The sequence below is a fragment of the Poecilia formosa genome, unplaced genomic scaffold (assembly GCF_000485575.1).
Source record: "Poecilia formosa unplaced genomic scaffold, Poecilia_formosa-5.1.2 Scaffold9, whole genome shotgun sequence".
NCBI lineage: Eukaryota > Metazoa > Chordata > Actinopteri > Cyprinodontiformes > Poeciliidae > Poecilia > Poecilia formosa.
The window spans coordinates 2,177,776-2,200,735 of record NW_006799948.1 but is presented as its reverse complement, the minus strand read 5'-3'; the positions used below and the strand labels follow the sequence as shown (position 1 = coordinate 2,200,735).

At 41.4% G+C, this 22,960-nt stretch overlaps 1 protein-coding gene across 7 annotated transcripts; it reads right to left on the bottom strand.

Annotated features, from left to right (window-relative positions):
- Positions 1 to 49: 49 nt before the first annotated feature.
- On the bottom strand, positions 50 to 22,697 carry usp15 (ubiquitin specific peptidase 15). 7 transcript variants are annotated; one of them, XM_016663807.1, is made up of 22 exons: positions 22,565 to 22,697; positions 21,820 to 21,947; positions 20,246 to 20,376; positions 18,100 to 18,226; positions 16,591 to 16,736; positions 15,660 to 15,772; positions 15,181 to 15,270; positions 11,901 to 12,051; positions 11,651 to 11,824; positions 11,349 to 11,507; positions 10,303 to 10,527; positions 10,136 to 10,219; positions 8,891 to 8,985; positions 8,567 to 8,755; positions 8,364 to 8,482; positions 7,408 to 7,689; positions 7,263 to 7,333; positions 6,413 to 6,528; positions 5,147 to 5,296; positions 4,880 to 4,983; positions 3,752 to 3,840; positions 50 to 2,945 (listed from the first exon to the last, which is right to left on the bottom strand). In XM_016663807.1, the coding sequence occupies exons 1-22, from the start codon at positions 22,651 to 22,653 to the stop codon at positions 2,607 to 2,609; spliced, it is 3,171 nt and encodes a 1,056-aa protein (XP_016519293.1). In that variant the 5' UTR covers positions 22,654 to 22,697; the 3' UTR covers positions 50 to 2,606. The 7 variants fall into 7 exon arrangements, with proteins under 7 accessions (XP_016519293.1, XP_007578164.1, XP_016519298.1 ...); XM_007578102.2 differs by having other exon boundaries at positions 15,660 to 15,721; positions 22,565 to 22,696; XM_016663812.1 differs by lacking the exon at positions 15,181 to 15,270.
- Between the last annotated feature and the right edge of the window lie 263 nt (positions 22,698 to 22,960).

The following is a 22,960-nucleotide window of genomic DNA, read 5'->3' as shown; positions in this document are numbered from 1 at the left end:
CACACCAATGATTGGTACGTGTAAATATACATTTATGCAAGACACATGAGAAGCTTTACACAACTTTATTGTAGATTGTGTATAAATACACATGCACAATTCAAATGTAAACCCAAGTGAACTCAAGTGCAGCCAAACCTGGAAACCCCCATACATCATCATGCAAGAACATCTGAATTATTTTTACAAAACAAAAAAAAGTCCCAAAAACAACAGGGAAAAAAAAAAAATCCTTTTATTTAAAAAAATATGCCCTCCCTGGACAAGACTTTGCAAACTAGTGTATAACTGAATGCCCCGACTCCTCCCGGTCTTGCCAAGGTTTTAAATATATTGTCTGTTCATTATTAAATGCTTACATATAAATAAATAAACTTTATCAAATGTGCACTCACAGAGTGAACTCTTCTGTACAATATCATATAAGCCTATTGAAGCGATCGTGTCTCACTCAGTCTGGATGGGGTGAGTCGTCCTAAAGGGGGAAAAAAAAACAAAAAAACAAAAAAAAACTGAGGCGGCCCGTTGAAGCAGAAGCACAAAGATGCTCGTAAATGCGTGGTCTTTTATTCTGAGGCAAGAACAGGTGTGTGGATGTCGTCTGCAACAAAGCACTCGCATCGCAAAGAACGGCCTCAAAACGAGTCACATGGATGGACGATTATCCCGCCACGATATAATTTCACTGCATCATGGTCCTACAAGCCGAAAGGTGCGTTAGGCCGACTCACCCCACTGTTTTCAGTTGATTCCCCCCCGTTTCCCTGCTTCAAATCAAAGCAGCGCACACACACATACACACACATACAAGCGGAAATGTTTTCCCAGAAATTCAGACAGCCAGCATCAAAGGCGGAGAACCTGTTAACAGAAAGAATAAGAGAGGGCCGGAAAAAAATGTGGGGGAAAATTTGTAAACCGAAAGGCATCATTCACATACGTGTGGTCTTTGTTCATTCAGTTCACGGTACATTCTGGCCCTCTTGTGGATTAAAAAGACAAGACATCGCGGCGATGCGGACATGAGACGGCAGCAAGCAAGAATGGAACGGACATTCGTCACGCGACTTTTTAGACGTGAGAAGTGGGGTAGGGGGGTCGTCGTGCGAACAACAAGGCGACTGGTTTCACATTTCGAAGTTAAGGCCGAGGTGATTTCAACGACGGATGACGCATCGGATGTCTGCGAGAGAAAATGGATGAACGCAGGAATCGGACGATTAATCAGCACCGATTCTTTAGATGTCAGTAGCAAAAGAAAATATATTTTACCTTTTTTTTTGGTCAGTAAACACATCGTGAAGTTATTCTTTAGTAGTGTTAGGCGTTTAAAGTTAAGAGGGAGCAAACGGATGTGTGACAAAGAGCAAGATAACAGGATCAAAGTCCGTTTGTTTGACCTTTTTGAGCTTCTATCCTCCATGTAACGGATTATGCTTTATATGGAAATGTTACACATCCACAATCTATAGGGAGTACACAGGGAGTGCTAGCCGTGCTAACTGCTAATATAAAAATGCTAAAGACGATAAAATGTCAACCGTGCAATCATTTCGTCCCAGTTTTAAGCGCCTGCTCTCACACACGGTGTGACGTCACCTCTGCTCAATAATTAGCGTTTGCTCATGACAGGATGGAAGGAAAGAAATATTCTGAATCTTAAAGATTTAAATTCAGCCAGAATCACGTCGAAGCAGGCTAAAGCTTTAGAAAAAAAAATAAAAATCTGGAAATTGGCCGAAAAATTGTGATCGGTGCGTCTCTGGTTCTCAGTCCCGGCACATCTTGAAGATGAAGACACGAGAATACAGAAAAGGACTAAAGCTTCAGATAGATACATTGACGAGAAGATTGGCAGTGTAGAACTTTCTTTCTAGCACATATCTACTGCAGAAAAATGCACAGTATTGGCTAACACAGGCTGCGTCATGTCTTAACACATTTTTGGAGTTAAAAAGCAGCCAATCACGATGAGGAATACAACTATGGGCATCGCTTGTTGACGTAAAGCCTGGGTTATAGACCACGAAGGCGGGTCGCTGGAAGCAGCTGCTGCAGTTTGTCTGGCGTTATCAGGAAATGGGAGAGGTTGTGTTTGTGCAAGTTCAAAAACGTTTCAGCGCATCGTGACAACTCAACGCAATTCAGTGTTTTAAAAATATTTACAAAATTGAAATAATACTAATAGGATATGCAAAACAATTCACTGCTCAAATGATTAAAAAAAAAAGAAAAAAAGAAAAAAAAGCGGAGATTCAGAGCGCGGCACCTGCTGGAGGCGTCGTCATCGGTCTCACTTCACACAGCAGATGTTTAATGAGTTAACGTGGCGACACACTCGCTCAAAAACACACACGCACACGCACACACACACACACACACACAGTGATTCACCCACAGGAGGGTCCTGATTTCTTAGAGTTGCGTACCAAGGCAGCTCCTCTCCCCGCCCCCCCGCCGAACAGTCGTCGTCCTGGCAGCGGCTCAGTCCGCGCCGTCGGGCAGGAGCGACGGCGCCCGCTGCCACGCCATGCGTCCATATGGCTTTTTCATGGACAGATCCCTTTCTCTCTCTCTCTCTCTGCTTGTTTCTGTAGGCATTTACCTCAGTTGGTTTTCATGGTAATGTCTCGATTGGATACCTGTTCCTCCTCTTCTTCTTCTTCCTCCTCCTCTTCCTCTTCTTCTTCTTCCTCCTGGTTGAGGTCTTTTTTACTGCTCTTGTTCTGGACTGGCTCGTCCTCCTCGTCGCTTTGTGCAGCGGCGCAGGCACCCTGAGAAGACGAGACAGTCCTTCTTTCTACCAGCTCTTCCGCTTCGTTCTCATCATCCTCACCTTCCTCTTCCTCCTCCTCCTCCTCTTCCTCCTCGCGGTCGAGAGCAAAGTAGCCGGTGCCTTTGACAGTGTCCTGGCGCTGGTAGAACAACACATAGCCAGCTTTGGACTACAGAAACACAGAACAGGGGAAAGGTAACAACAATGCCTAATATGTAAAAAAAAAAAAAAAAAGACAAGGAAAATTGTTAGATTTTTCTAGAAAAGAAGTTTCTATAGCAACATTTTTGCACAAAAGACCCCTTTTGTTGTTTTACGGTCAAAAATAACCAACATTATATTCTACAGTGAAAAAGTTCCTGCCTGTATGCAGAGGTTTTCTCCAATACCAAAGTGACACCTAGTGGCAGAAATGAGGTAAGACATAAAACACAAATTGGCTGCTTCTCTGATTGGATGACGTCGTGTTACCATTTTCTTTCCATTTTCAAGTATTTTGACGTTAACAGTAAAATTAAAGCATTTTTCTAGCATTTCAAGGCAAGTTGTGAAACTTTTCCTTTACAAAAATCCCCAATTTTAGTAATCTTTAATTTTAACTACACATATCAATAAGTCACTGTCTTTAAGAATAATACATATAATTCAATAATTGAAACAATCCAAATAACTCGTGTTCAAGTAAATGACCTTCCTGCTCAAATAACATGATTAAACACAACATACTAAGAAAGTTAGAAAAAAAAAAATCTCTAAAATACGTTTGCGCTAAGTTTTCTGGCATTTAGCAAATAGAAATAATTCAAATCAGATAGGCGATTCAACCTAAGCTAAAACAATAGACGTTTGGTCCAATTTAACTTCAAGGGGAAAAAAAGGTGGACGATTTTTATTAGGTGTACGAAAATATCAGGTTTCAACTGTAAATTGTGTCCACATTTTTATGTGAAATAAACTGAGACTAAGGACACTCACCACTATTTGGTCTTCACTGGCAGGAGACACACTACTGTCATCAAAGTTGTACCACTTGCCATCTTCTTTGTTCTTAGCATACGCAGTGTCTGGGAAGAAAAGCTCATCTTAAATTACAACGGAATAATATTACTAGATACTAAAACGTTTGCCCGGTTTGATCCATTATATTTTCCAGATTATACAAAACAACACAGTTAGGAGCGATTTCCTAATTTTTCTGGGATGTGGAAAAACTCTTAACTTGTTGAAATCTACAATACGACAAAATCTGGACTGGATTGTCCACAAATGTTTTATTCTGTAATGCTTTTATCTCACTAAATTAAAAAATAATTTAATTTATTAAATTAATTTATTTGTTGAATTCATCAGGTCAATGAATTCAACAAAGACTCAAGTTGTGAGAGGCACAAAATGGAAAAAAAAAAAAAAGGTAATTTAAATAGAAAATGTTTTTTTATTTTTCCAGATTTTCCTTTTTTTTTTTGCTTTCAGATAATGAAGCGAGACCTCCACCTTTTCATTTTTCTACACCCAGTTTGGATCTTATTAAATGCACTAAGATTTTTTCCACTTTTACTTTTTTTCACAAATTTTTTTTAAAATTCCATTTTAATATGTTTAATTTAAGAAGTAAACATATTCTAAACACTTTCAAGTGGAGAACATTTCAAGATTTTTTTAATAAAACAATCCATTAAATTAAACATAAATTATTGTGTTCATAAACCAATATTTTCATCATGTTTAATCTGGCAGTAATCAGATTTTTAATTTTTATTTTTTATAGTTTATGTCTAGGAAATGCCTAAATTGGCACAAACATCTCCACACACACTCCAAGTGGTCATCAAAAATGATAAGAGAATCTTTAGTGTTGCATTAAAAAGTGTAACAATGTTAAGTAAAACAAAAACTACTACAGTGGTAGAGAGTAGAGAGCTCTTAGTCTTTTTTTAGATTACAAAAACAGAAATAATTAACTTTAAGCAGGTTTAAAAGTGAGTTATGTTTTATAATAAACTAGAAATCTGTAAATTTCAAATGGTAAAAAAAAAAAGAAAAGAAAAGAAAAAAGAATTATATAATTAATGTAAAGGAATTCAAACTGGGTAAAAGTCTTACAATGGCCGCCTCCCATCCCGCCATAGTGGTTGGACACAGCGATGAGGTCATAGCGACAGGGCCCGGCGTTGGGGTTGATCAGGAACTCTGACATGTCCAGATCTCTGAAAATACAAAACCAGCAAACAAACAGTTTCAACCAGTGACTGACAAGGGAATACATGTCAGCAAAAACAAAAAGAAACATCATCTAGAAATAGTATCATATTAAACAGGTGCAGCACTGGATGTATGTGTGTGTGTGTGTGTGTGTGTGTGTGTGTGTACCTGAGTGGGAAGTCGACCAGCGAGTCCAGCTTGTCCCTCATGTAGCGGCTGTAAGAGAAGCGCTTCAGATGGACCACCAGGACAGGCGGCAGAGACCACAAGTCCAGCTTCTTGGTGGCCTGCTGATGCTGCTTGCAGTTTGGACAGTACCTGTAACACCGGGACACAGGTCACCAAGAGGTTTCTGGACTGTTACGGAAACACAGAAGTGCAAAAAAATGGGTCCATGTAAAGATGAATGATAATTTGTCGCTGGCTTGTTTTTTCATTCAGGGATTGGTATTCATGTTTTTTCTTTTGTTTTTTTGTTTTTACAGCATGCAAATTATCAGGCATAACATTATGATCACCTACAAGGGATTTTCTCTTCACCTTGGCACTTGTAATGTGTTGGGCAGAGCTGGATTTAGAAGGATAATGGCCCCTGGACTAGAACCAGTTATGGTGCCCTATCCAAAAATAAATAAATAAGCATTTTACTTATGCAAACTATAGTGCTTTAAAAGTTACGTCTTCAGATCAGCAGGTTTAAAGCGTGATGTGGCTCCATGTTGGTCCCAAAAAGATGTATTATGAGTAGGGGTGCAAATAAATTATGTTAGTAATCAATTAATTAATTATTCTGACAATTAAGAGGATAAAAATTGGCACATTCTACAGACAACACATAAGCCTAAATACATTAAAATACACAAACAAAAAAAAAAAAATGTTTTAAATAAAAACATTTTCTTTCCTAAAATGCAATAAGATAGCATTCCTTTAATAAATCTGAACTGGATAAAGCGAAAGCTGTGCTACTTGAGGAGTTCTGGGTAGAACCGAACATTGACTTAAAATGATTTTCAATCCTCTGCCTGTAGAAATGTGCTTTGGAGACTCCAAAAATATCATCTACCAGCATGAAGTCTCTTCGGTTTTCAGTCATTTTTCACCCATTTGTCATAGTTTGTCCACAGGCCAGAACCACAATTAATGGAAATAGGATGCAACACAAAAATCTTCAGCAAATAATGTGCAACAAAGCTGAAAATCATAATTTTACATTTCCACTAATCATCAAAAATACCTGAAATAAAAAAGAAGGCCAATGGTTAAGTTGATGAATACAATGTGGTTTGTTTACTTGTATGAAATTAAGTAGAAACTAGTAAGCAGAAAATGAGATGTTCATGTTTACTCCTGAATCTCTGCCGAAGCCAACTGCAAACAATGTAAAATTCAAGTTGTTTTCCAAGTGATCAGTTTCATGGTTTCGCTTCTCACCAGGGATCCTCTGCTCCCAGTTTCTCCTTAGTAGTGAAAAGCTCGATGCAGTCCTTCAACTTGAAGAAGGCTTTCTTCTGCGGCTTGTACTCCATGCTCTCGTGCTTGTCATAGTCCTGCACAGATCCAGGATTACAATCATAAGCAGTCAGGTTTACATACAGATTTAGCACTAGGGAAACATCCGCACTACATTCTCCTTCCACTGAAACCTGTTAATACATCTAAAGAGATGATATGAAGATGCATCAAGCGTTAAATCAGCCAGTAATGCTGGAGTCAGCCTGAACAGCAACAGAAAGCTGAAGACAGCTTGCGCATTAGCTACGCGCCGCTGGAGGAACCGATTCTGATTACATAAGACACTTTGCGCACTGGGCTTTAAATTTAATTTGCCTGCACCGTAGGTGGCTGATGGAGTAGAGAGATGTGACGACAAGTCAGCACACGCTGGTTAGAAAAGCTGGTTTGCATGTTTCTTTAAGGCCTTCAAAGTACAAACTGTCTTCACGCTGCTAAAACACAAAATCCTACAAAGTTTTTCTTTTAATCTACTGTCTATTACAAGTATCTTAGCACACTTCAAACAAACTCCTTTGCAGCATAGGAGCTTGTTTAGGTCGATAACTCATTAATATTGATAAGGGCTGTGACGATTAATTGTGTTAATCGTGATAATCAAGGAATTATTGACTTAAAACAAGCTCCAATATCTTGCTGAAACGGTACTTGTAAGTTAGTTTTGCCTAATTTCAAGTGTTTTACAATATTTGCAAGAGAAACTAGACAAAAATACTTTTACGTTTTCATTTTGATTGAGCTTAAAAAAATAAAAATAAAAAAACTTTACCTCAACAACAGTCTCGTCAAAATACTTTTTCTTGATCTCTGGTTCCCAGTCCAAAGACAGGTACGAGCGGTCTGAAAACAGATGAAGATGTAAAAAAACAGATGTCATCAAGAAAGTCTCAAATAAACTCTGGGCCGTTTCCTACCGCTCAGTCTGAGATGCCCCTCGTCAAAGCGGATCAGCTTGGAGTCCTCCTTGATGAGCGAGAAGTCCGTTTTGCCCATGTTGTTGAACTGGAATGTGAAAAGCCTCTTTCTGTTGAGGCCGGCCGTTTGCTGGCCCTTAGTGGAGAGCTGTGGTGCGACCACGCCGTTCTCCAGCTCGTTGTCGCCTCCCACAGAATCTTCCGACTGGCTGTTCTCGTTCTCAGACGGCAGCTCCTGATCCTGGCTCGACTCGTCGTCCTGCTCGTCTGTCTCCATCTCGCCTGGAAAGCGGGACAACATTTTAGATCAGTTTGAACCGACACAAAACTGAAGTTATTATCTTTGGACCACAAAGCTTCAGGTATTACAGTTAGAAACTGGTGATCAGACCCAAAATCTAGGTGTCGTGATGGACTTAGACCTGAACCTTCAGAGTTACATACAGATGGTTACAAAGTCGGCCTTCTATGACTTGAATAACAAATCCAGGAAGGTAGAGCACATCACCCCACTTCTTAAGTCCTTATCCTGGCTGCCTGTAGCTCAGGGAATAGACTTTGAAATATTTATGTTAGTTTATAAATCACTGAACAGCGTAGCAGCTGTCGTTGTATCGACCTTCCAGACCTCTCAGGTTTCTGGTTCTGCTCTGCAGCCCCAGAACCAAACAAGGAGAAGCAGCATTCAGCTTCTATGCATCTCAAATCTGGAATCCCAGAAAACTGTGAAACGGCTGAAACACCGAGTTCCCTTAAATCAACGCTAAAAACCTGCCTTTGATTAGCAGTAAGTAGAACATTGACTAACATATTTGATGTGCACTTGCCTGATGATGGGATTCGATAAAACGTCATATTTATTGCTCGTTTCATAACTGATGGTTGAATGATGTTTTCATGATGTAAAGTACGCTGAACTGCCTCCTTGTTGAAATGCGCAATACAGATAAACTCACTTGGCGAGCCCTCCTCTAGCAGGCCGTTAGTGGCATTTCCGTTGATAGTGTGTTGCGTGGGCGGTTGCGTCTCTTCGCTGTCCTCCTCGTCTTCCTCTACAGGAGACCGTACAAACCGGCTGCAAGCAGAGAAGCGGATGGGGTTGCAATCATTTGGGTCTCATCCTGATTATCGCGTGCGGTCGTTCATCTGAAAAACCTACCAGAGACGAGAGAGGAGCATGTTGTAGAGTTTGTCTTCGCTTAGTGTTCTCGGGACGGCAATGAGGAAGGGCAGACCGAACAGCGGCGTGCTGGTGTGGTTGTAGCCCGACTGTTTGTATTTTTCCCTCAAGTGCACGGGGATCACTACGTGATCGGCGTCTTCTACTCTGTTCACCGCGACCTCGAAGCTACGGGGAGGAGAGGAGGTCTTCAAATTACACACAGTCAATGTTTTAAAGCTGTATTATAAAAAAACAAAACAAACAACAACAAAAAACAATGAAAGGTTGGCAACATGAATAGTTTGTTAACTCGACACTAACACGTAAATATCGTCCCGCTCCATGATGCTGCTGAGGTTTTCGTTAGTGGCAAAGATCCGGTGGAAGCGGTGGTTGTAGATGTCGGTTACAATCATCTGAGGGACAAAAACACAAAAATAGCAACATGATCGAGAGCATGTAGACATTTAAAACTCCTGGTTTTATTTCATTCAAATGATTTTTGAAGCCAACACTTCCGAAACTTTAACACTCAAACTCGTCTTGAAATTAGCATGTTGTGTGACTGACGCTGCACCGAGTCGATACAAGTGATTACTGCCACTGTTACGTTCATTAAATATACATATTCAGATAAGGGACGTCAGCAAAATGTAAAGTGGTTAAAACAACTGAGGCTATCCTGTCAATTTTATTTCTAATTTTTAGCTAGAAGTAGCCCAGACAGTAAAATTTGTACAAATCTGTTTTGCATCTTTAAATGGAAAAAGTATTGGTGGGTTGAGCGACAGAGTTGAACAAATGGTTTTACTTTTTACTCCTCATCCTTTCTTGCCATCTACAAGAAAAAGATTAGAGCTGGAACGATTAATCGTATTAATCATGATGAATTGATTATCGAAATAATTGTCAACTAATTTAGGAATTGAGTAAAACTGAGTACTGGAGCAAACAGACTCAAAGAAACACAACTTGCTGCAGAAACAACAAACCCAGAGCAGCAACTAAGACTAAACTGTACAAAGAATATATACATTCAACCTGTTACACCTCAAGTGGCCTAGTTTTTGCTTCACTCGGTTCAAATACTGTAAAAAAAATCTCTTATTAAGCACCCTTTTCTATTCAGTTAATTAAAAAAAAAATCAACAAATAGCTCTATGCTGCATTGATGGTAAGTCAAGTAGAAAAGGCTGAGCTTTTCACATGTTGGATGTATTTTTTAGCTGCAAATGCATCAAGTGTTCAGTAAAGGAATGCTGTTATTACATATTCATCAAATGTTTACTTTCTTTTGCAAAGCAACAAATAATTTCCGTATTTCTAATACCACATAAAAACAGACAAAAATATCTGCAGAATATGCCAATGGTTTTTTTTTAACAAAAAAATTACTTCGATTGGACTTTTATCAATTAATTGGATAAAAAAGTCTGATTAATTGATGTTTGTGACGCTTCCCAAGTCAGATTGATTACAGATTACTGATTGATTTATTAATGAGGGTAAAGATGACATTTACCACGTTTTAACTGCTCAGAAAACAGCCGACAACGACGTCCATACCTTCTCAGCAGGCACGCCAGACAGGCTGGAGAGGGAGGTACAGAGGTCAGAGATGTAGCCCACCTTTGGCACGGTCAGCTTGTACTGAAAAGCAAGAGGCATGGGCTCAGAGCTCCGCATCGCTGCGTGGCGTCACGACGCGGCGTTCAGCGTCTGTGTTCTGCTACCTGCGTAGGTTTAGCAACTGGGTCCAGTCTGACGAGGTACACCTCCAGAGTCCGCTCTTTCTTCATGGGAAGCGGCAGGGTCAAATAGCAGAAGGGGTCAAAGGTCACGGAGACCTTGGCGCACACGGGACAAACCAGAGTCGACTTGAAGAGACCGTGGAAGATGTCCACGATGATGGAGTCGTTCCTCTTGATGTGGTTCTCCCACGCTTCCTCGGCCACCACCTGGAATTTTAAGCCGGAATATGAGGATATTCCTCTAAAAATCAGAATTAGGGATACAAGATTTACCGATTGGTCTTTTAATCTGAAGTCAGTGGAGCTTATCGGTCGACCAATGATTAATTGGTAAGCAGTTATTTTCGTAAAAACCTGTGTTAAATAATAATATAAAAAAAACACCACTTAACTTTAATATTTCGTCAGCCTACCAAATAAACTGAAAATTGTGGTTTTCTTGCGTTATTAAACTTAGACCTATTAATGAAATATTACAAAACAGAAACCTATTGGGTTGCTAAATAGAAAAATAAAAGACAAGAACTGCTTTATTCCCCATTAACAGAGAAATTTTCATATAGAAGTAGTCCATGGTTGCTCTTGAAGGAATGTTGAAACTTCGCTCCATGAACTTCGTTAACTCACAACAGCATTAAAAATCAGACGTAATAATTGGCATGTTTTTTTTTCCGCTCCATCATGTTACAATTTTTCTCAGTTATGCCCTCCACTTTTCTGACATTATTTTCGCCTTCGTAGCACATCAGTAATTTTTGAGTGAGGCATTGAACGCAGCTCCGTCATTCTAACAGAACCACACAAAGCGATTCTGCATCCCACACCAGACTCTGTTTGGAGCGTTTTCTCTTTCCTGTTTTGGTATGGCTCTGCCATCTTTAATTCTGTATCAGCCGCTTTAAGTGTGACTAGCGGCGCCCTCTGCTGGATGGTGGCCAAACAAACTCTAAGCAGACGTTGGTAGATCGTAGGTCGATTAATTGTCTGCATCAAAGATTTGGGAAGATGCAGCGTTTGCGAAATCCGACCTTGTCCGGCCGTCCGTTGGCGTCCTTGAGCTGGATGTAGGGTTTCTTCCGGATGCGGTTCAGGTCCTCGTGAAGGCCGTCCAGGAGGAAGGCCAGGAGCTCGTGGGAGTCCTGCTGCTGGTAGCCTGAGAACTGCGGGGCAAAGCGCCCCACTTGGGTCTGAAAAAGAAACAAAGAGTAACTTCTAGACTAAAATAATTTTGCTCTTTGCTCTGGGTTTGGTCAGTTTTCACTTGCTAATACGAATGCTGTATGAACAACAGAGACGCTACGAGAGCCAGCCATCTCAAAGCGGCTCTTACCTTGAAGGGTCTCGGGGTGACGTAGCTGTATTTGCCCGACCACAGCTGCTTGATGAGCTCAGCATAGGCTCTGGCGATCTCCCCCTTCATGCCCAGGGGGTTGTCTTCGTTCAGCTCGTCTCGGTACTTGTCTTTGAGGAAGTACTCCGTCAGAGGGGTGATATTGCTTAAACACTGCGAGAAGGAAGGAGCAGGAAATGAGAAACTCCGGACAAAGACGTGGCTGTGAGAGGCGACCGATGGCTGATACCTGCACTGCAGAGTTCATGAAGCAGGTGTTTCCCAGATTGGAGAGCCCACAGAGGCCCGAGCGCTCACTGTGCCGGCTCTGTTCCGAGTAGTCATAGCTGTTGCTGTAGGTTGGGTACGAGGAGGGCAGACTGTAGCTGGAGTTCTTAACACTGCAGAGTAAAAAACATGCAGATACGAATCACACGACGTTCAGGAGACGTTTAAAAACTGCTGTTCAACTTAGCGACTCTCCTGATCGTTTAAACCACTTGAACATTTTTTGCATTTTTTTCCCATGTTAAAAACCAAAAAATTCTACGTACTGCTTCAGGATTCGGACCCTTTCACTATCAATAAAATAAAACCTAATAGTGCTACCAAGAAGGTAATGGCAGTACCATGCTGTGGGGATGCTTTTGAGAGGAAGGTGGGTAATCCCAGAAGAAAGCCTTGAAATTGTTTATCAAAGCATATTCATGTGTCAGAATGGCCTAGTCAAAGTGTATCTGGTTGAAAACCTTTGTGAGAGGCTGGTATAAGCACATCTGGAAACACATGGAGGTTTTACCGGATATAAATGCATGCCACACTTTTCAGATTTTCCTCTATCTTTCTAATAAACGTAGCGCCTTGCAACGTTTTTCTATCACATATTATGCCAATTAATTACATTGAACTTTATGGTTTTTTTTTTTTCTTTTTGCAAAACACCACAAATACGAAAATATTCACTATTTTAGTTCACTAAGAAAAATTAAAATTTTACTTTTAGTACTGCAGTGTTTGCCATTTTTATGAGGACGTCCTGCCCTACTGGCTTCCTTGAAAGTACGCAACAACAACAAAAAAAGTAAAACTTTCAAGCAGAGCCTTTAAACCGCAGCGATCAGCAGACCTCTGGGAGGCGGGCAGCGCAACGTGAGACGTCTCCGGCTCCCACTGACCGAACGACGCTGTCGTGATGGTGGTGGACGTCGGGGCTTCGCAGGTTAGAACGCGGTGGTCCACCCTCCGGCTGTCCAGCTCCACCGCCTCAGACCTCAGGCACCACCAGCAACACAGGAGCATGACATCTCAGCCCCTCCCCAGCCCGTGCCGGCCCACATGTCAGCACGGAGACAAATCGGCTCGAGTCCAAAAGAGAAATAAAGAAAAACGTCTCGAGTCGAGCTTTTTATAACCATGGGAAGGTAAAGTCCTGCTACTTCCTTCTGCTGTCGACTCCAAATGTTGATGTTATTCCCGTGAACTGATGGAGTCTTCCGTTTTCTGCGCGCATGCCCTTGTCTTGTTGTCCTCTGTACCCTCGGATCTTCCTGGCTGTGTTCTGTCCACCGCTCCTCCCTTCTGCTGCTCTACGGGTCCCCGCAGATATTTATAGCAGCAACAGCAGCAAGGATGCTCAGGACTGCTACTGAAGCACGGGGGTGTACAGGAGAGAGGAAGAGGGAGGGAGGCGGGGAGGGAGCGAGGGGCTGACAGAAGAGAAACGAGATGAGCAAGGAGGGAAGCAGCTGATTCACTGCATTCAGCTGAGGCTGCAGTCTCACTCTCGTCTGCTATGTTGCTCTCTGAAAAAAATCTGATGGTGGTTTTTCAATTCAGTTCCCCCACTCTGTCCAACCCTTCCTTGCAAATCCCTTCCGTTTCTGTCATGTTTGCGTGACGAGTTAAAAAGAAAAAAAAAAGAAAAAAGGCTGCTAAACGAATCCCCAAACTGCCTGATCAGTATGCGGGAGCAAACTCCGGCGATGAGAAGACCGAGCGGATGGAAATGCACGCTGAAGGTCGGCGAGACTCTGCAGAAGGTGCGGTAAAGACACCGAAAGGAGGAGGTTGGGAGGGGGTGGAGACGGCGTGGGGAGGTGGGGGGGAGAAACTTGCTGCCGGGACTTGAGCAGGACCGCGCGGACGACCGCAAAGTCAGGGAGACGGATAGCGCGCAGCACGGGAGCGCTTGATATGAAAAATAGAGGCTGCATGCATAATTAAGAGGAAACCACAGCGCTGACTGGAGTGAATCAGGGATAGGAGAGCTGCTGAGAGCGAAGATCCGATTTCTCCAAGTCATCCCGTTTGTGTCTTTAACGGCAAGCAGAACAAAAAAAAAAAAAGTGCCGCTTCGGATGCACACAATGCAGAGCTGAAACAGGACGATTTATGGCCACAGTCTAAGTAAGGACCATAACAAAAACCTTCTCTGTTTATCACTATTGATCTCTTCTGAGGGTTTTTATGAGTTTCTACCTGCCAAGCAGAAGCACAGATACAAACACGCCCTGAAATGTGCAGTACATCTAACATGAGTCAGGTCAAAGGTCAAGAAGCTCTGGCAAACAGCTCATTTAGCCTCTTGGCTGCTGATTCGCAACTCATCTGCAAAGCAGGTCAGAAGTTTACATACACCAATGTTGGCCAGAAATACATTTTAATATTTTAAAGTTTATAACAAAGCACTTGAACTTCTCTTTATTTCCGACGTGGAATGAAAAACAAAACATGCATCTTAAACGAATCAAATTGTTTGTGGCGAAACTTTTCTGGTTTTGGCATAACTCTACAAAAGGCTGGTAGAGTTATGCCTGTCGCAAGAACAAATTTTGCTAGACAAAAAATTCCTCCGGTAATAACTGCAATAAGTGATGATATATTAATAATGGCATAATAATGCAGGTTGGCCCTCTCAAAGGAAAACAAACAGTAGTTTTGTGAGGAACGCTTCACACTGAAACTAAATCTGCTTTACATATCTGAAATAAAATGGAAATAAAATCCACACACAATCCAAAACAATAAATAAAATCAATCATGAAGTCTCTATAAACTAAATTGCAGTTCAAAAAAATATTAATCAACACAGTTAAAATGATAAAGCTCGTCTTAACTTATCATGTGATTAAGTGATTTAAACTCTTAAAGAGACAGTAACTTAGATCGAGTTTAGATTCAGGCTCAAGCTACGCCAAACACCAATGTGTGTTTGTGATCATCGTCTCACTGGAGCCTCCAACTGTGTCTAAATTCTCAACCAAAAACTTGCACGTCAGAAGATTTAGCTTAGATATTCGGGTATAGTCTCCCTTATTTTGCTTCCATCAACTTTACTCCAGTTTTATGATTCACAGCATTCTGAAATTCCTCATGTGACTCTGTAATGTCACGTTTAGGCATCGTTTTGTAGCGGAGATTTTACAGCAAGGCTGAATAGAGAGCCGTAGCAGATTCAACACCCAAACACCCCAAAAATCCCACCCGCCCAAAACCCCCTCCCAGCTATTCAACCCGCAACTATGCCTTACTTCCTGCTGTTGAAGCTGCTGTTATGATTGTTTGTGAGAGATGAAGGCGAGATCTTTGGCAAAGCAGAGAGATTGGAAGCGCCAGATGACCTTCAAAAAGATAAAAGAATAAGATCATGAGTTAGAGCAGAGAAAGAAGGTGTGCGCGCCTCAATCAAATTAAACTGGAATGAATTGGAAGCAGAGGGGGTATGTCAGCAACAAAAGGTCAAGCAGAGGGAGGCAGGAAAACTTGGAAGATGGTGCAGTGGCAATAGATGAACAGCTTAGAGCTGAAAGCTTCGCAAAACAGGAGAGATGGTGCCATTTTATATTATGTAACCTTTTTTTTCCATCCTTCGAACCGGCTCCAAATGGGCCGTTCAATAACACTTAATCTGCCGTTATCTGCACATCGCAGTGCAGGTACCTGCAGTCTGTTTCAGGTGGAATATTCACAAAAAAAAAAAAATAAATAAAAAATTGTATTCTTTACTCACTTGGACGCCATGGAGCCTCGGGGCCAAGTGCCGTCCTCGTTCTTCTGCTCTATTACGAGCACCTGTGTGAGACGATCCACAGAAGAAGAAGAAGAAGAGAAAAGGTTCTCCATCTGTTGGCTTGAAGGTACTAAATGTTTAACTATCTGCTGTTAAGCTGAGGATGCCTATCGGTTGTAAGCAAAGGAAGATATATGGTGCCATGACAATAGGACTCCACACAGATTTCCTTTTTTTTTTGTTTTGTTTTTTAGCCTTCTTACTGTTGCCGGGCAGGATTTATTATTTCAAGCAGAAATCAGAAACGTGAAAATGCACACAGTGCTTGGTTGGTTTTCAAAGCTTTTATCTCTTAATCATGTAATCATTTGAAAAACTGCTTTTTGTATTCCAGACCAATCTACTCTGACGTTAAACTAAGTTTATCTGACACCTACAAAGTGCTCATTCAAACTATGTGTCTACCTGTAAACATTAAAATGACTTTATTCCTCTAGTAAATGCCACAAAATAGTAAAATGATCTTAAAACATTTCCACAGCAAACTGTGCTTTATTATTTTTTTTACATCAAATTTAGAATCCCTATTAGTCAACCTTTTGTTTTTGTCAGTTTCAGTATATTTACTTTATGTTTGCTGTTATGCTCATAACTGCACTGACTGAACACGATAAAGTCGTATTGTTTTTACACATCTGACCAATCTTGTGTATTTAAATGTGCTGTACTGGTGATGAGTTACCAAATATATTTGTAATTGAGCACATTTATGTCTTTATTTAAAAGAAAAAGATAGGTTTTCAGTCAATTCAGCACCGTTTCTCTGTATCGGATCGGTATCAACCGATACTAAACCTCACATATCGGTATCGGAAGTGAAAAAGGTGGACCAGCACGTCCCCTGTCTCTGGAACAGTGGAGAAGCTCCTACCTGCCCTTGATAGAGGCCGGCGTCTTGGATGGTGCTGTCAGGCTTGTTGAGCGGCTCGAAGGTGTTGCTCATGTACCTGTTCCACAGCCTGGTCTCCTTCTCGTCAGGGATGCTAAACAGTTTCCGCATTTCCTTCTCTATCATGTCTGCAACATCACAACAGTTTATGATGTAAAAGTATCCCATTTAAACCCTGTTAAAGTGCTTATTTGACCACTAGCATGTTGCTTATTGCCATAATTCAAAGTCTTGTTATCTAGAAGAGCATTTTTTTAAAAGATAATTTAGTATCCACACATGACCCCCCTAGAAAGAACTCCAAAATTCAACCGCTTTAGAGCAAAACTACGTTTCTGTAATGAGAAACTAGCTGCATTTTGTAGCTTAACAAACTACCTAAACATATGAAATATTATTTTTCTTTTTAATAAATGAAAAACACGAGAAACTTCCAGTATATTCTGGTCATTTTGCACCTGCTTTGTCAACTGATGATTCAAAAACATTTTCAAAAATGTGCACATATAAATAATAAATATCAAAAAAGCAGATGGTTTTAAATCAGAATAGGTTAAGATCGGTTTCAGCAGAAACACCGAGGATCGCCACCGTCGCTTCTTTAACAATTTAACCCTGAGCACAGTGATTGATCCTCCAGACAGGATAACTACTGGGACTGTTTCAAACTGATCAGTTCTGAAAATGTAGAAAAAAAAAAAAATCTGACCACCATTTTCAGATGACTTTGGTTTGAAAAAGAAATAAACAACAACAAAAAAGAAAACAACAACCTAATAACACAGATAAAAGTATATCTATCTGCTGAAACGGCTCTGTCAAAGCCCAGATGTGAATAAATTACAATCAGGCATATGGAGCGCAACTGAAAAAAACAAAACAAAACAAAACAAAAAAAACGTGTTGGAACATAAATAGCAGCTTGCAGAAGTATTCATACCCTTTGAATCATGCATAGTTTGTCAAAACTGACAACAGCCCAAACATTTGCATTGTAAAACATGGTGGTGGCAGCATTATACTGAGGAAAGCTGGTCAAACGACCCCAAACGTCAGCCACGGCAACAATGCAGGGGTTCAAATCTGTGTTTACATTTCAATGGCCTAGTCAAAGTCCAGATTAAAATCCAATTGGAATCTGTGGCCAGTCAAGAAACAAAGCTCTCCATATAATCTGACTGAGCTTTTGAGCTGCTTTGCAAAGAGGAATCAAAGCTCAGCTGGTGGAGACGAACCCTCAAAACTGTTCTGCAAACCATTCAGGATGGAATACAAGTTACACTACTATGACTTCAATTTGTAAAAAAATAAATAAATAAAATAAAAAAATTCCTTCCACTTCAAACTAACTGAAAATATGCACGGAAATCTGAGGTAAGAAGACAAAACGTCAAAAGGTTCAGTAGGTAGATCTCTGCAAGGCGCTGTGAAAACGCACTGAAAGAAGCTGAAACTCAGTTTAAAGGTGACCCGGAGGATCCTGAAGCATACCTATCGTGTCGGCTTTACTGAAACGTCTGGTGATCATGTTGTCCATGTTGCTGTCTTCACAAAGCTTCAGCTCTGTCAGGTACACCTCCACCTTGCAGTGCTTCACGAACATACCCTGTTCCACCACCTGCAAACAAACAAAACACAAACATGATTACATCCAGAAGACTGGAAACTTTTTCTTCTTTTCCAGCGTCTTATTTGTTCCTATGTAGACCGCTGGGTTATGAACAAGGATTTCTCTTCTAAACTGAACACAGATAAGTTGTTTTTGTCTCTCAAGTAGCTCGTCTTGCACAATGAAGCAAAATCTGCTGCCCTGGTTGAAACCTATCAAGTGCTATGACAGAATCAGAGTCGAATGCTTAATTTAGCTGTACCTCGCGGAAACAGCTGAGGAGTCCCAGCCTATTTATTTCACCGCTGAGCCCCCTCTCTAACACACACATGCATAAACACACGCAGTACTAAGTTCACAAATGTCACTGGGGCCGGCAACACGCAGCTTGGGTTCTCTCCACAAACCCAGAGGCATTTTAACGGACCGAATCGGGGTGCAACCGCTGTACGTCTGGGAGTTTGGATCGGCCGAACTTCTGGCCGGACTCCGGCTGAAACAACTCGTCTCGCCCTCCTTTTCTCAATCCCCCCATCCCCTCGAAGTGGTTATGCCTCTTCTTGCACTCCTCTTGAAAGCTTTCTCTCAGTGTGACCTCGGCTGGCATTCCTCCACTTCAAAAAAGAACAACAAGGACGCAGCAGCTCTCCGCCGGCGTTGGCAGTCAGGACTGCATAACGGACCGAAGAGCCAAACCTCTGATCACGGCCCTCCCGAGACTTTGTCACCCACTTATGCTGCCTTCAGCCCACAACGCAGGAACACAAACCAAACAAAATCAGAGAGAGAGAGAGCAAGAGAGAGAGAGGGAGAGAGAGAGAGAGAAAAAACCTAATGATGAACCTCCTGCATGTTGTGTCTTGTAGCGCGCTCCATGTAGCGTTTCTGTCACCCAGAACCGTTGCCTGAAAATAGAAACCCTGCGGCCACCCGATATGAGCCATGGCATACATGGGAAAAGGGGGAGGGTCAATGGACGGGGGAGAGAGAATGAAAGAGAAAAATACATGAGAGAGGGCACAGCAGATAGGACCTCATCCGGGGAGGGGGCAACGATGCCATGATTAACGAAATTTATAGGGAACAACTTGGTCCTCTACATTCCCTCCTGAAGCCCTGGACATACTAATTATCACCAACATTACCGAATGCCATTCGTATGAGCAAATACGCTGCACATGCTTGTTACAGCTGACTATTTGACAGCAGAAATGAATAGAAATGACTGTCGCTCATACAGCTCCAGACAGATGTAAAGATTTGTGCAAAAACCATCATTTACAACCAATCTAATGTCGGATTTTTTTCTTTAACTTCTAAAATAAAATGAGTGTACTTATATTCTGTCTATAATGTTTACAAATACTAGATGACTCACTTTAGTGCCTCTTGTGATGTCATCAACACAAATCTACATAAGTAGAATTAGAGGGTTTGTTTCGTCTCTTCGTTGTTGTTTTTTTGTAATAATGCATTAAAAAATATATATATTACTAAAGAGTTGGCGGAAAATAAATACATTAGAGGAGTGTATGTTTAAAAACTGACTACGTTAAACTTTAAACCAAACTTTGGCTCTACAAGTTTCAAGTTGAACACTTTCAATATCATTATAGTCTAAGTTTACGACTTAGATGAAAAGTGGCTCCAGAGAGTTAACATAATCACTTGAGACTTTACAACCCACATTAAAGCACAAGTTCATAACATTTTTTTTTAACACACTCTGGTGTTTTCAGCTAGTGAATTATTTTTACACCCAGGTGGGAAGCAAAACTTCAGCACCTCTAAACACCGTACCAAGTATACATCACATCGTCTTCTAGTACGATCCCATTTTGATGAAATCAACACAGAACAAAACGAATGAGGTCAGCATACTTCCAAAAGAATAAACTGAAGGAGGAAGGACTAAAGACATTTTAACAGCCTGCTAAAACAAATACTGCACTTTGTGCTGGAAAGCATCTTTTTTTTCCTGAACCACACAAGCCTTCATGGCTTTCAGGCGACAGACAGAAAGTCTACCTTGCGTGCGATTGGCTCCTGGCCTTCTGTCAGCCCGTACCAGCTGACGAGCTTGTTCCAGCCCTCCGTTGGGACCAGGATGTAGTCGAGCTCGTCGATGAGGTGCTCCTTGATTGCCAGCACGTCCCCATCTAGCGAGGAACAAGCAGGCAGACAGACAGCGCATTTAGTGGGGGACCCTTACATCACAGATCCAGCGAAACAAAGCAAAGAAAAGAGGGCGTGCTGGAGAGCTTTCTATGAACCCACCACTGAAAAGGCTACTCTAAAGACTCAGACAATGTTCTCTGCATTTCCAGAATGATGACACTGGCTGCAGGGTTTTATTTTAACAGTCAAAATATCAAAAAGTCGAGATGCAACGAGAAATTGGCTATAAGATAAGAGAAGGCGCTGCACCAAAGAGATACCAAGTCGCGCTGACGACAACCCTCTTTGGTGAGGAAGTGGTGACTGAAGGAAGAATATTCCAAGTTAGCCTTTCTCTGACTTTAAAATGAAGCAGCAGGAAGCACAGAGACGAAAGGAGCTATTTAAAAAGAAAATCACTTTTGCCAAAACACGCTTGGTCTGACGGTTTTGTTAAAAAAATAAATAAAACAGTCAGACCTTGAGAGGAAGTAAGAATTCCAACAGGTAACAGGAATAGTAAATAGTGTTTTGTCCTTCTGAGTGTTCAGCCTCATTCTGCCATGGAACATGTCACATCGGGGAAATGTTTTGCAGGCACGTGTGAATCTCAGGTAAGGATTTACAGTCTCTTAAATGTAAAAATAACATGATGCTAATGCAAAATGTTCACCAAATTGATTTAATAAGACAAATGGTATATTCATTAAGAATATAAATAGATCAGTTGTGCTTGTTGATATAGCCTGTTTAAGTGTTTGGAGCAATGTTCACCTAATCCAAATAGTGATAGTTGAGGTCACTCGGCTATCTGTCACTGATTTGGGAAGCGTTGCTATGGGGACACACTCCTGTTTACTCTCCCCATCCTAATAGCTAATATACATTGCTATGGACAGCTGAAAACACTCTCTAATCATATTGTACGTTTTAAATATCAGCAAACCCTGATTTATAGGTAACTCATCCCTCACACACAGAAAGTTGCCTCTGACACTAACACGAATTATCAATTCACAGCAAGGAGTAAAGGAAGAAAATATTCTCATTGTTGTTCTTGTATACCAATCAATCGGGTGCAGATTAATATTGATGATTTTACCGTGATCCCTACTGGTTATCAACAGGTTGAAACAGGAATTTATTTATTATTATTTTTTTATTATTATTATTTTTTTTTAGAAATTTAGTGTTCCATATTCAAAAAAAATTTAACTATAAACTCCCACTGTTCTTAAACACGTAAGTCAACAGCATGTACTTCCTATACTGATGCAGGTTTTAATTATTACAATAAGGCACATCTATTATTATGCACCTTTAAATGAAATTTAATCAGTCAAATATGGAGATGGCACCTCAGGCCTCAAGGAAACCCCGAAATCAGGATCGACCAGAAAATACTCTTACGTTGCAGCTTTTAGAGAGCAATCGGAGTGTCTTACCTTTGAGGAGACCTGAGTTGTCCACCGGTCCTGGGTAGACATTCTGATCTCCCATCTGGTACTTATCCCAGCTATCGAATCCCACATATTTCTTCCACTGTTTGAACCACCGACTATCCACAAGATACCTGGATAGAAAGCAGAATCCACTGTTATAAGGTGACCGAAATTGCGTCGAAAGTTTCCTGTTTTTGCCATACCAAAAAAAAAAAAGAAAAAAAAAAAGAAAGAAAAAGAAAAGCCTCCTTAAGAGGCTTAAAAACTGTAGCAGCAGCTTTATTGACACAGGTCTGAGTTCAGGTTGCTGCAAGCCTGGCCAGCTGGCTTCGACACTTTGACAGGTGCTTGTTTTCCGACTCCGCCCTGCTAAAGTCGTCTGAGGAACCCTCTGACTGGAAAACCACTCGGAACGACGGTTGCTAACCAATTAGCTATTAGCTTTTTACTTAGCCGGAGAAAAGCAACCGGGTCTAAACTGTACGAGAACGTATTAGTCAAAATAAGACAAACGGGTGTTTTTTCAGTGTTTAATATGACAACACAGGTCCGTCATTTAATAGTTATGTGTGAGTTTAGTCGTTCTTCATTTAAGTGTACCAGCCAGGCTCCCGTTAGCTCCCTTGGATTCAGCTCACTGTCAACACGGCCCGTTGGCTTTCTCATACCCTTCGAGGCGTTGTCAGCCCCAGCCGGGCCTGCAGGCGGCCACGCAGCAACACCGAATGCGATTTAACTCAAGTCTTACCAAGTGTCTCCCTTCCGTAACTGTGTTTTCAGCAGCGCCGCGATCTCTCCTCTCTGGGTATCCAGATCAGCCGCTCCGCCTTCCGCCATCTTTCCTCGGACATGACGCGTCGCATGGTAGGGAAAGCGTGGGGCGTCACTGAGGCACGTACGGGGAGACGCTCCGGCAACAGCCAATCCGTGAGCTCAGCGGACAAAAGCGAGAACACGGGATACCCAGTGGTGTAAATATTCTAGAACATTGATTGAAAACTGCTCTATCATTATGGCAAGCAATTGTGTCATATAAATGTAAACCCGATAATACAATTCATTGCTGTCAAAATTACGTTAAGGTCACATGCCATTGACGGGGGGTGCAAGCAGGAGTACAACTAACACTAAAAACGCTGCACAA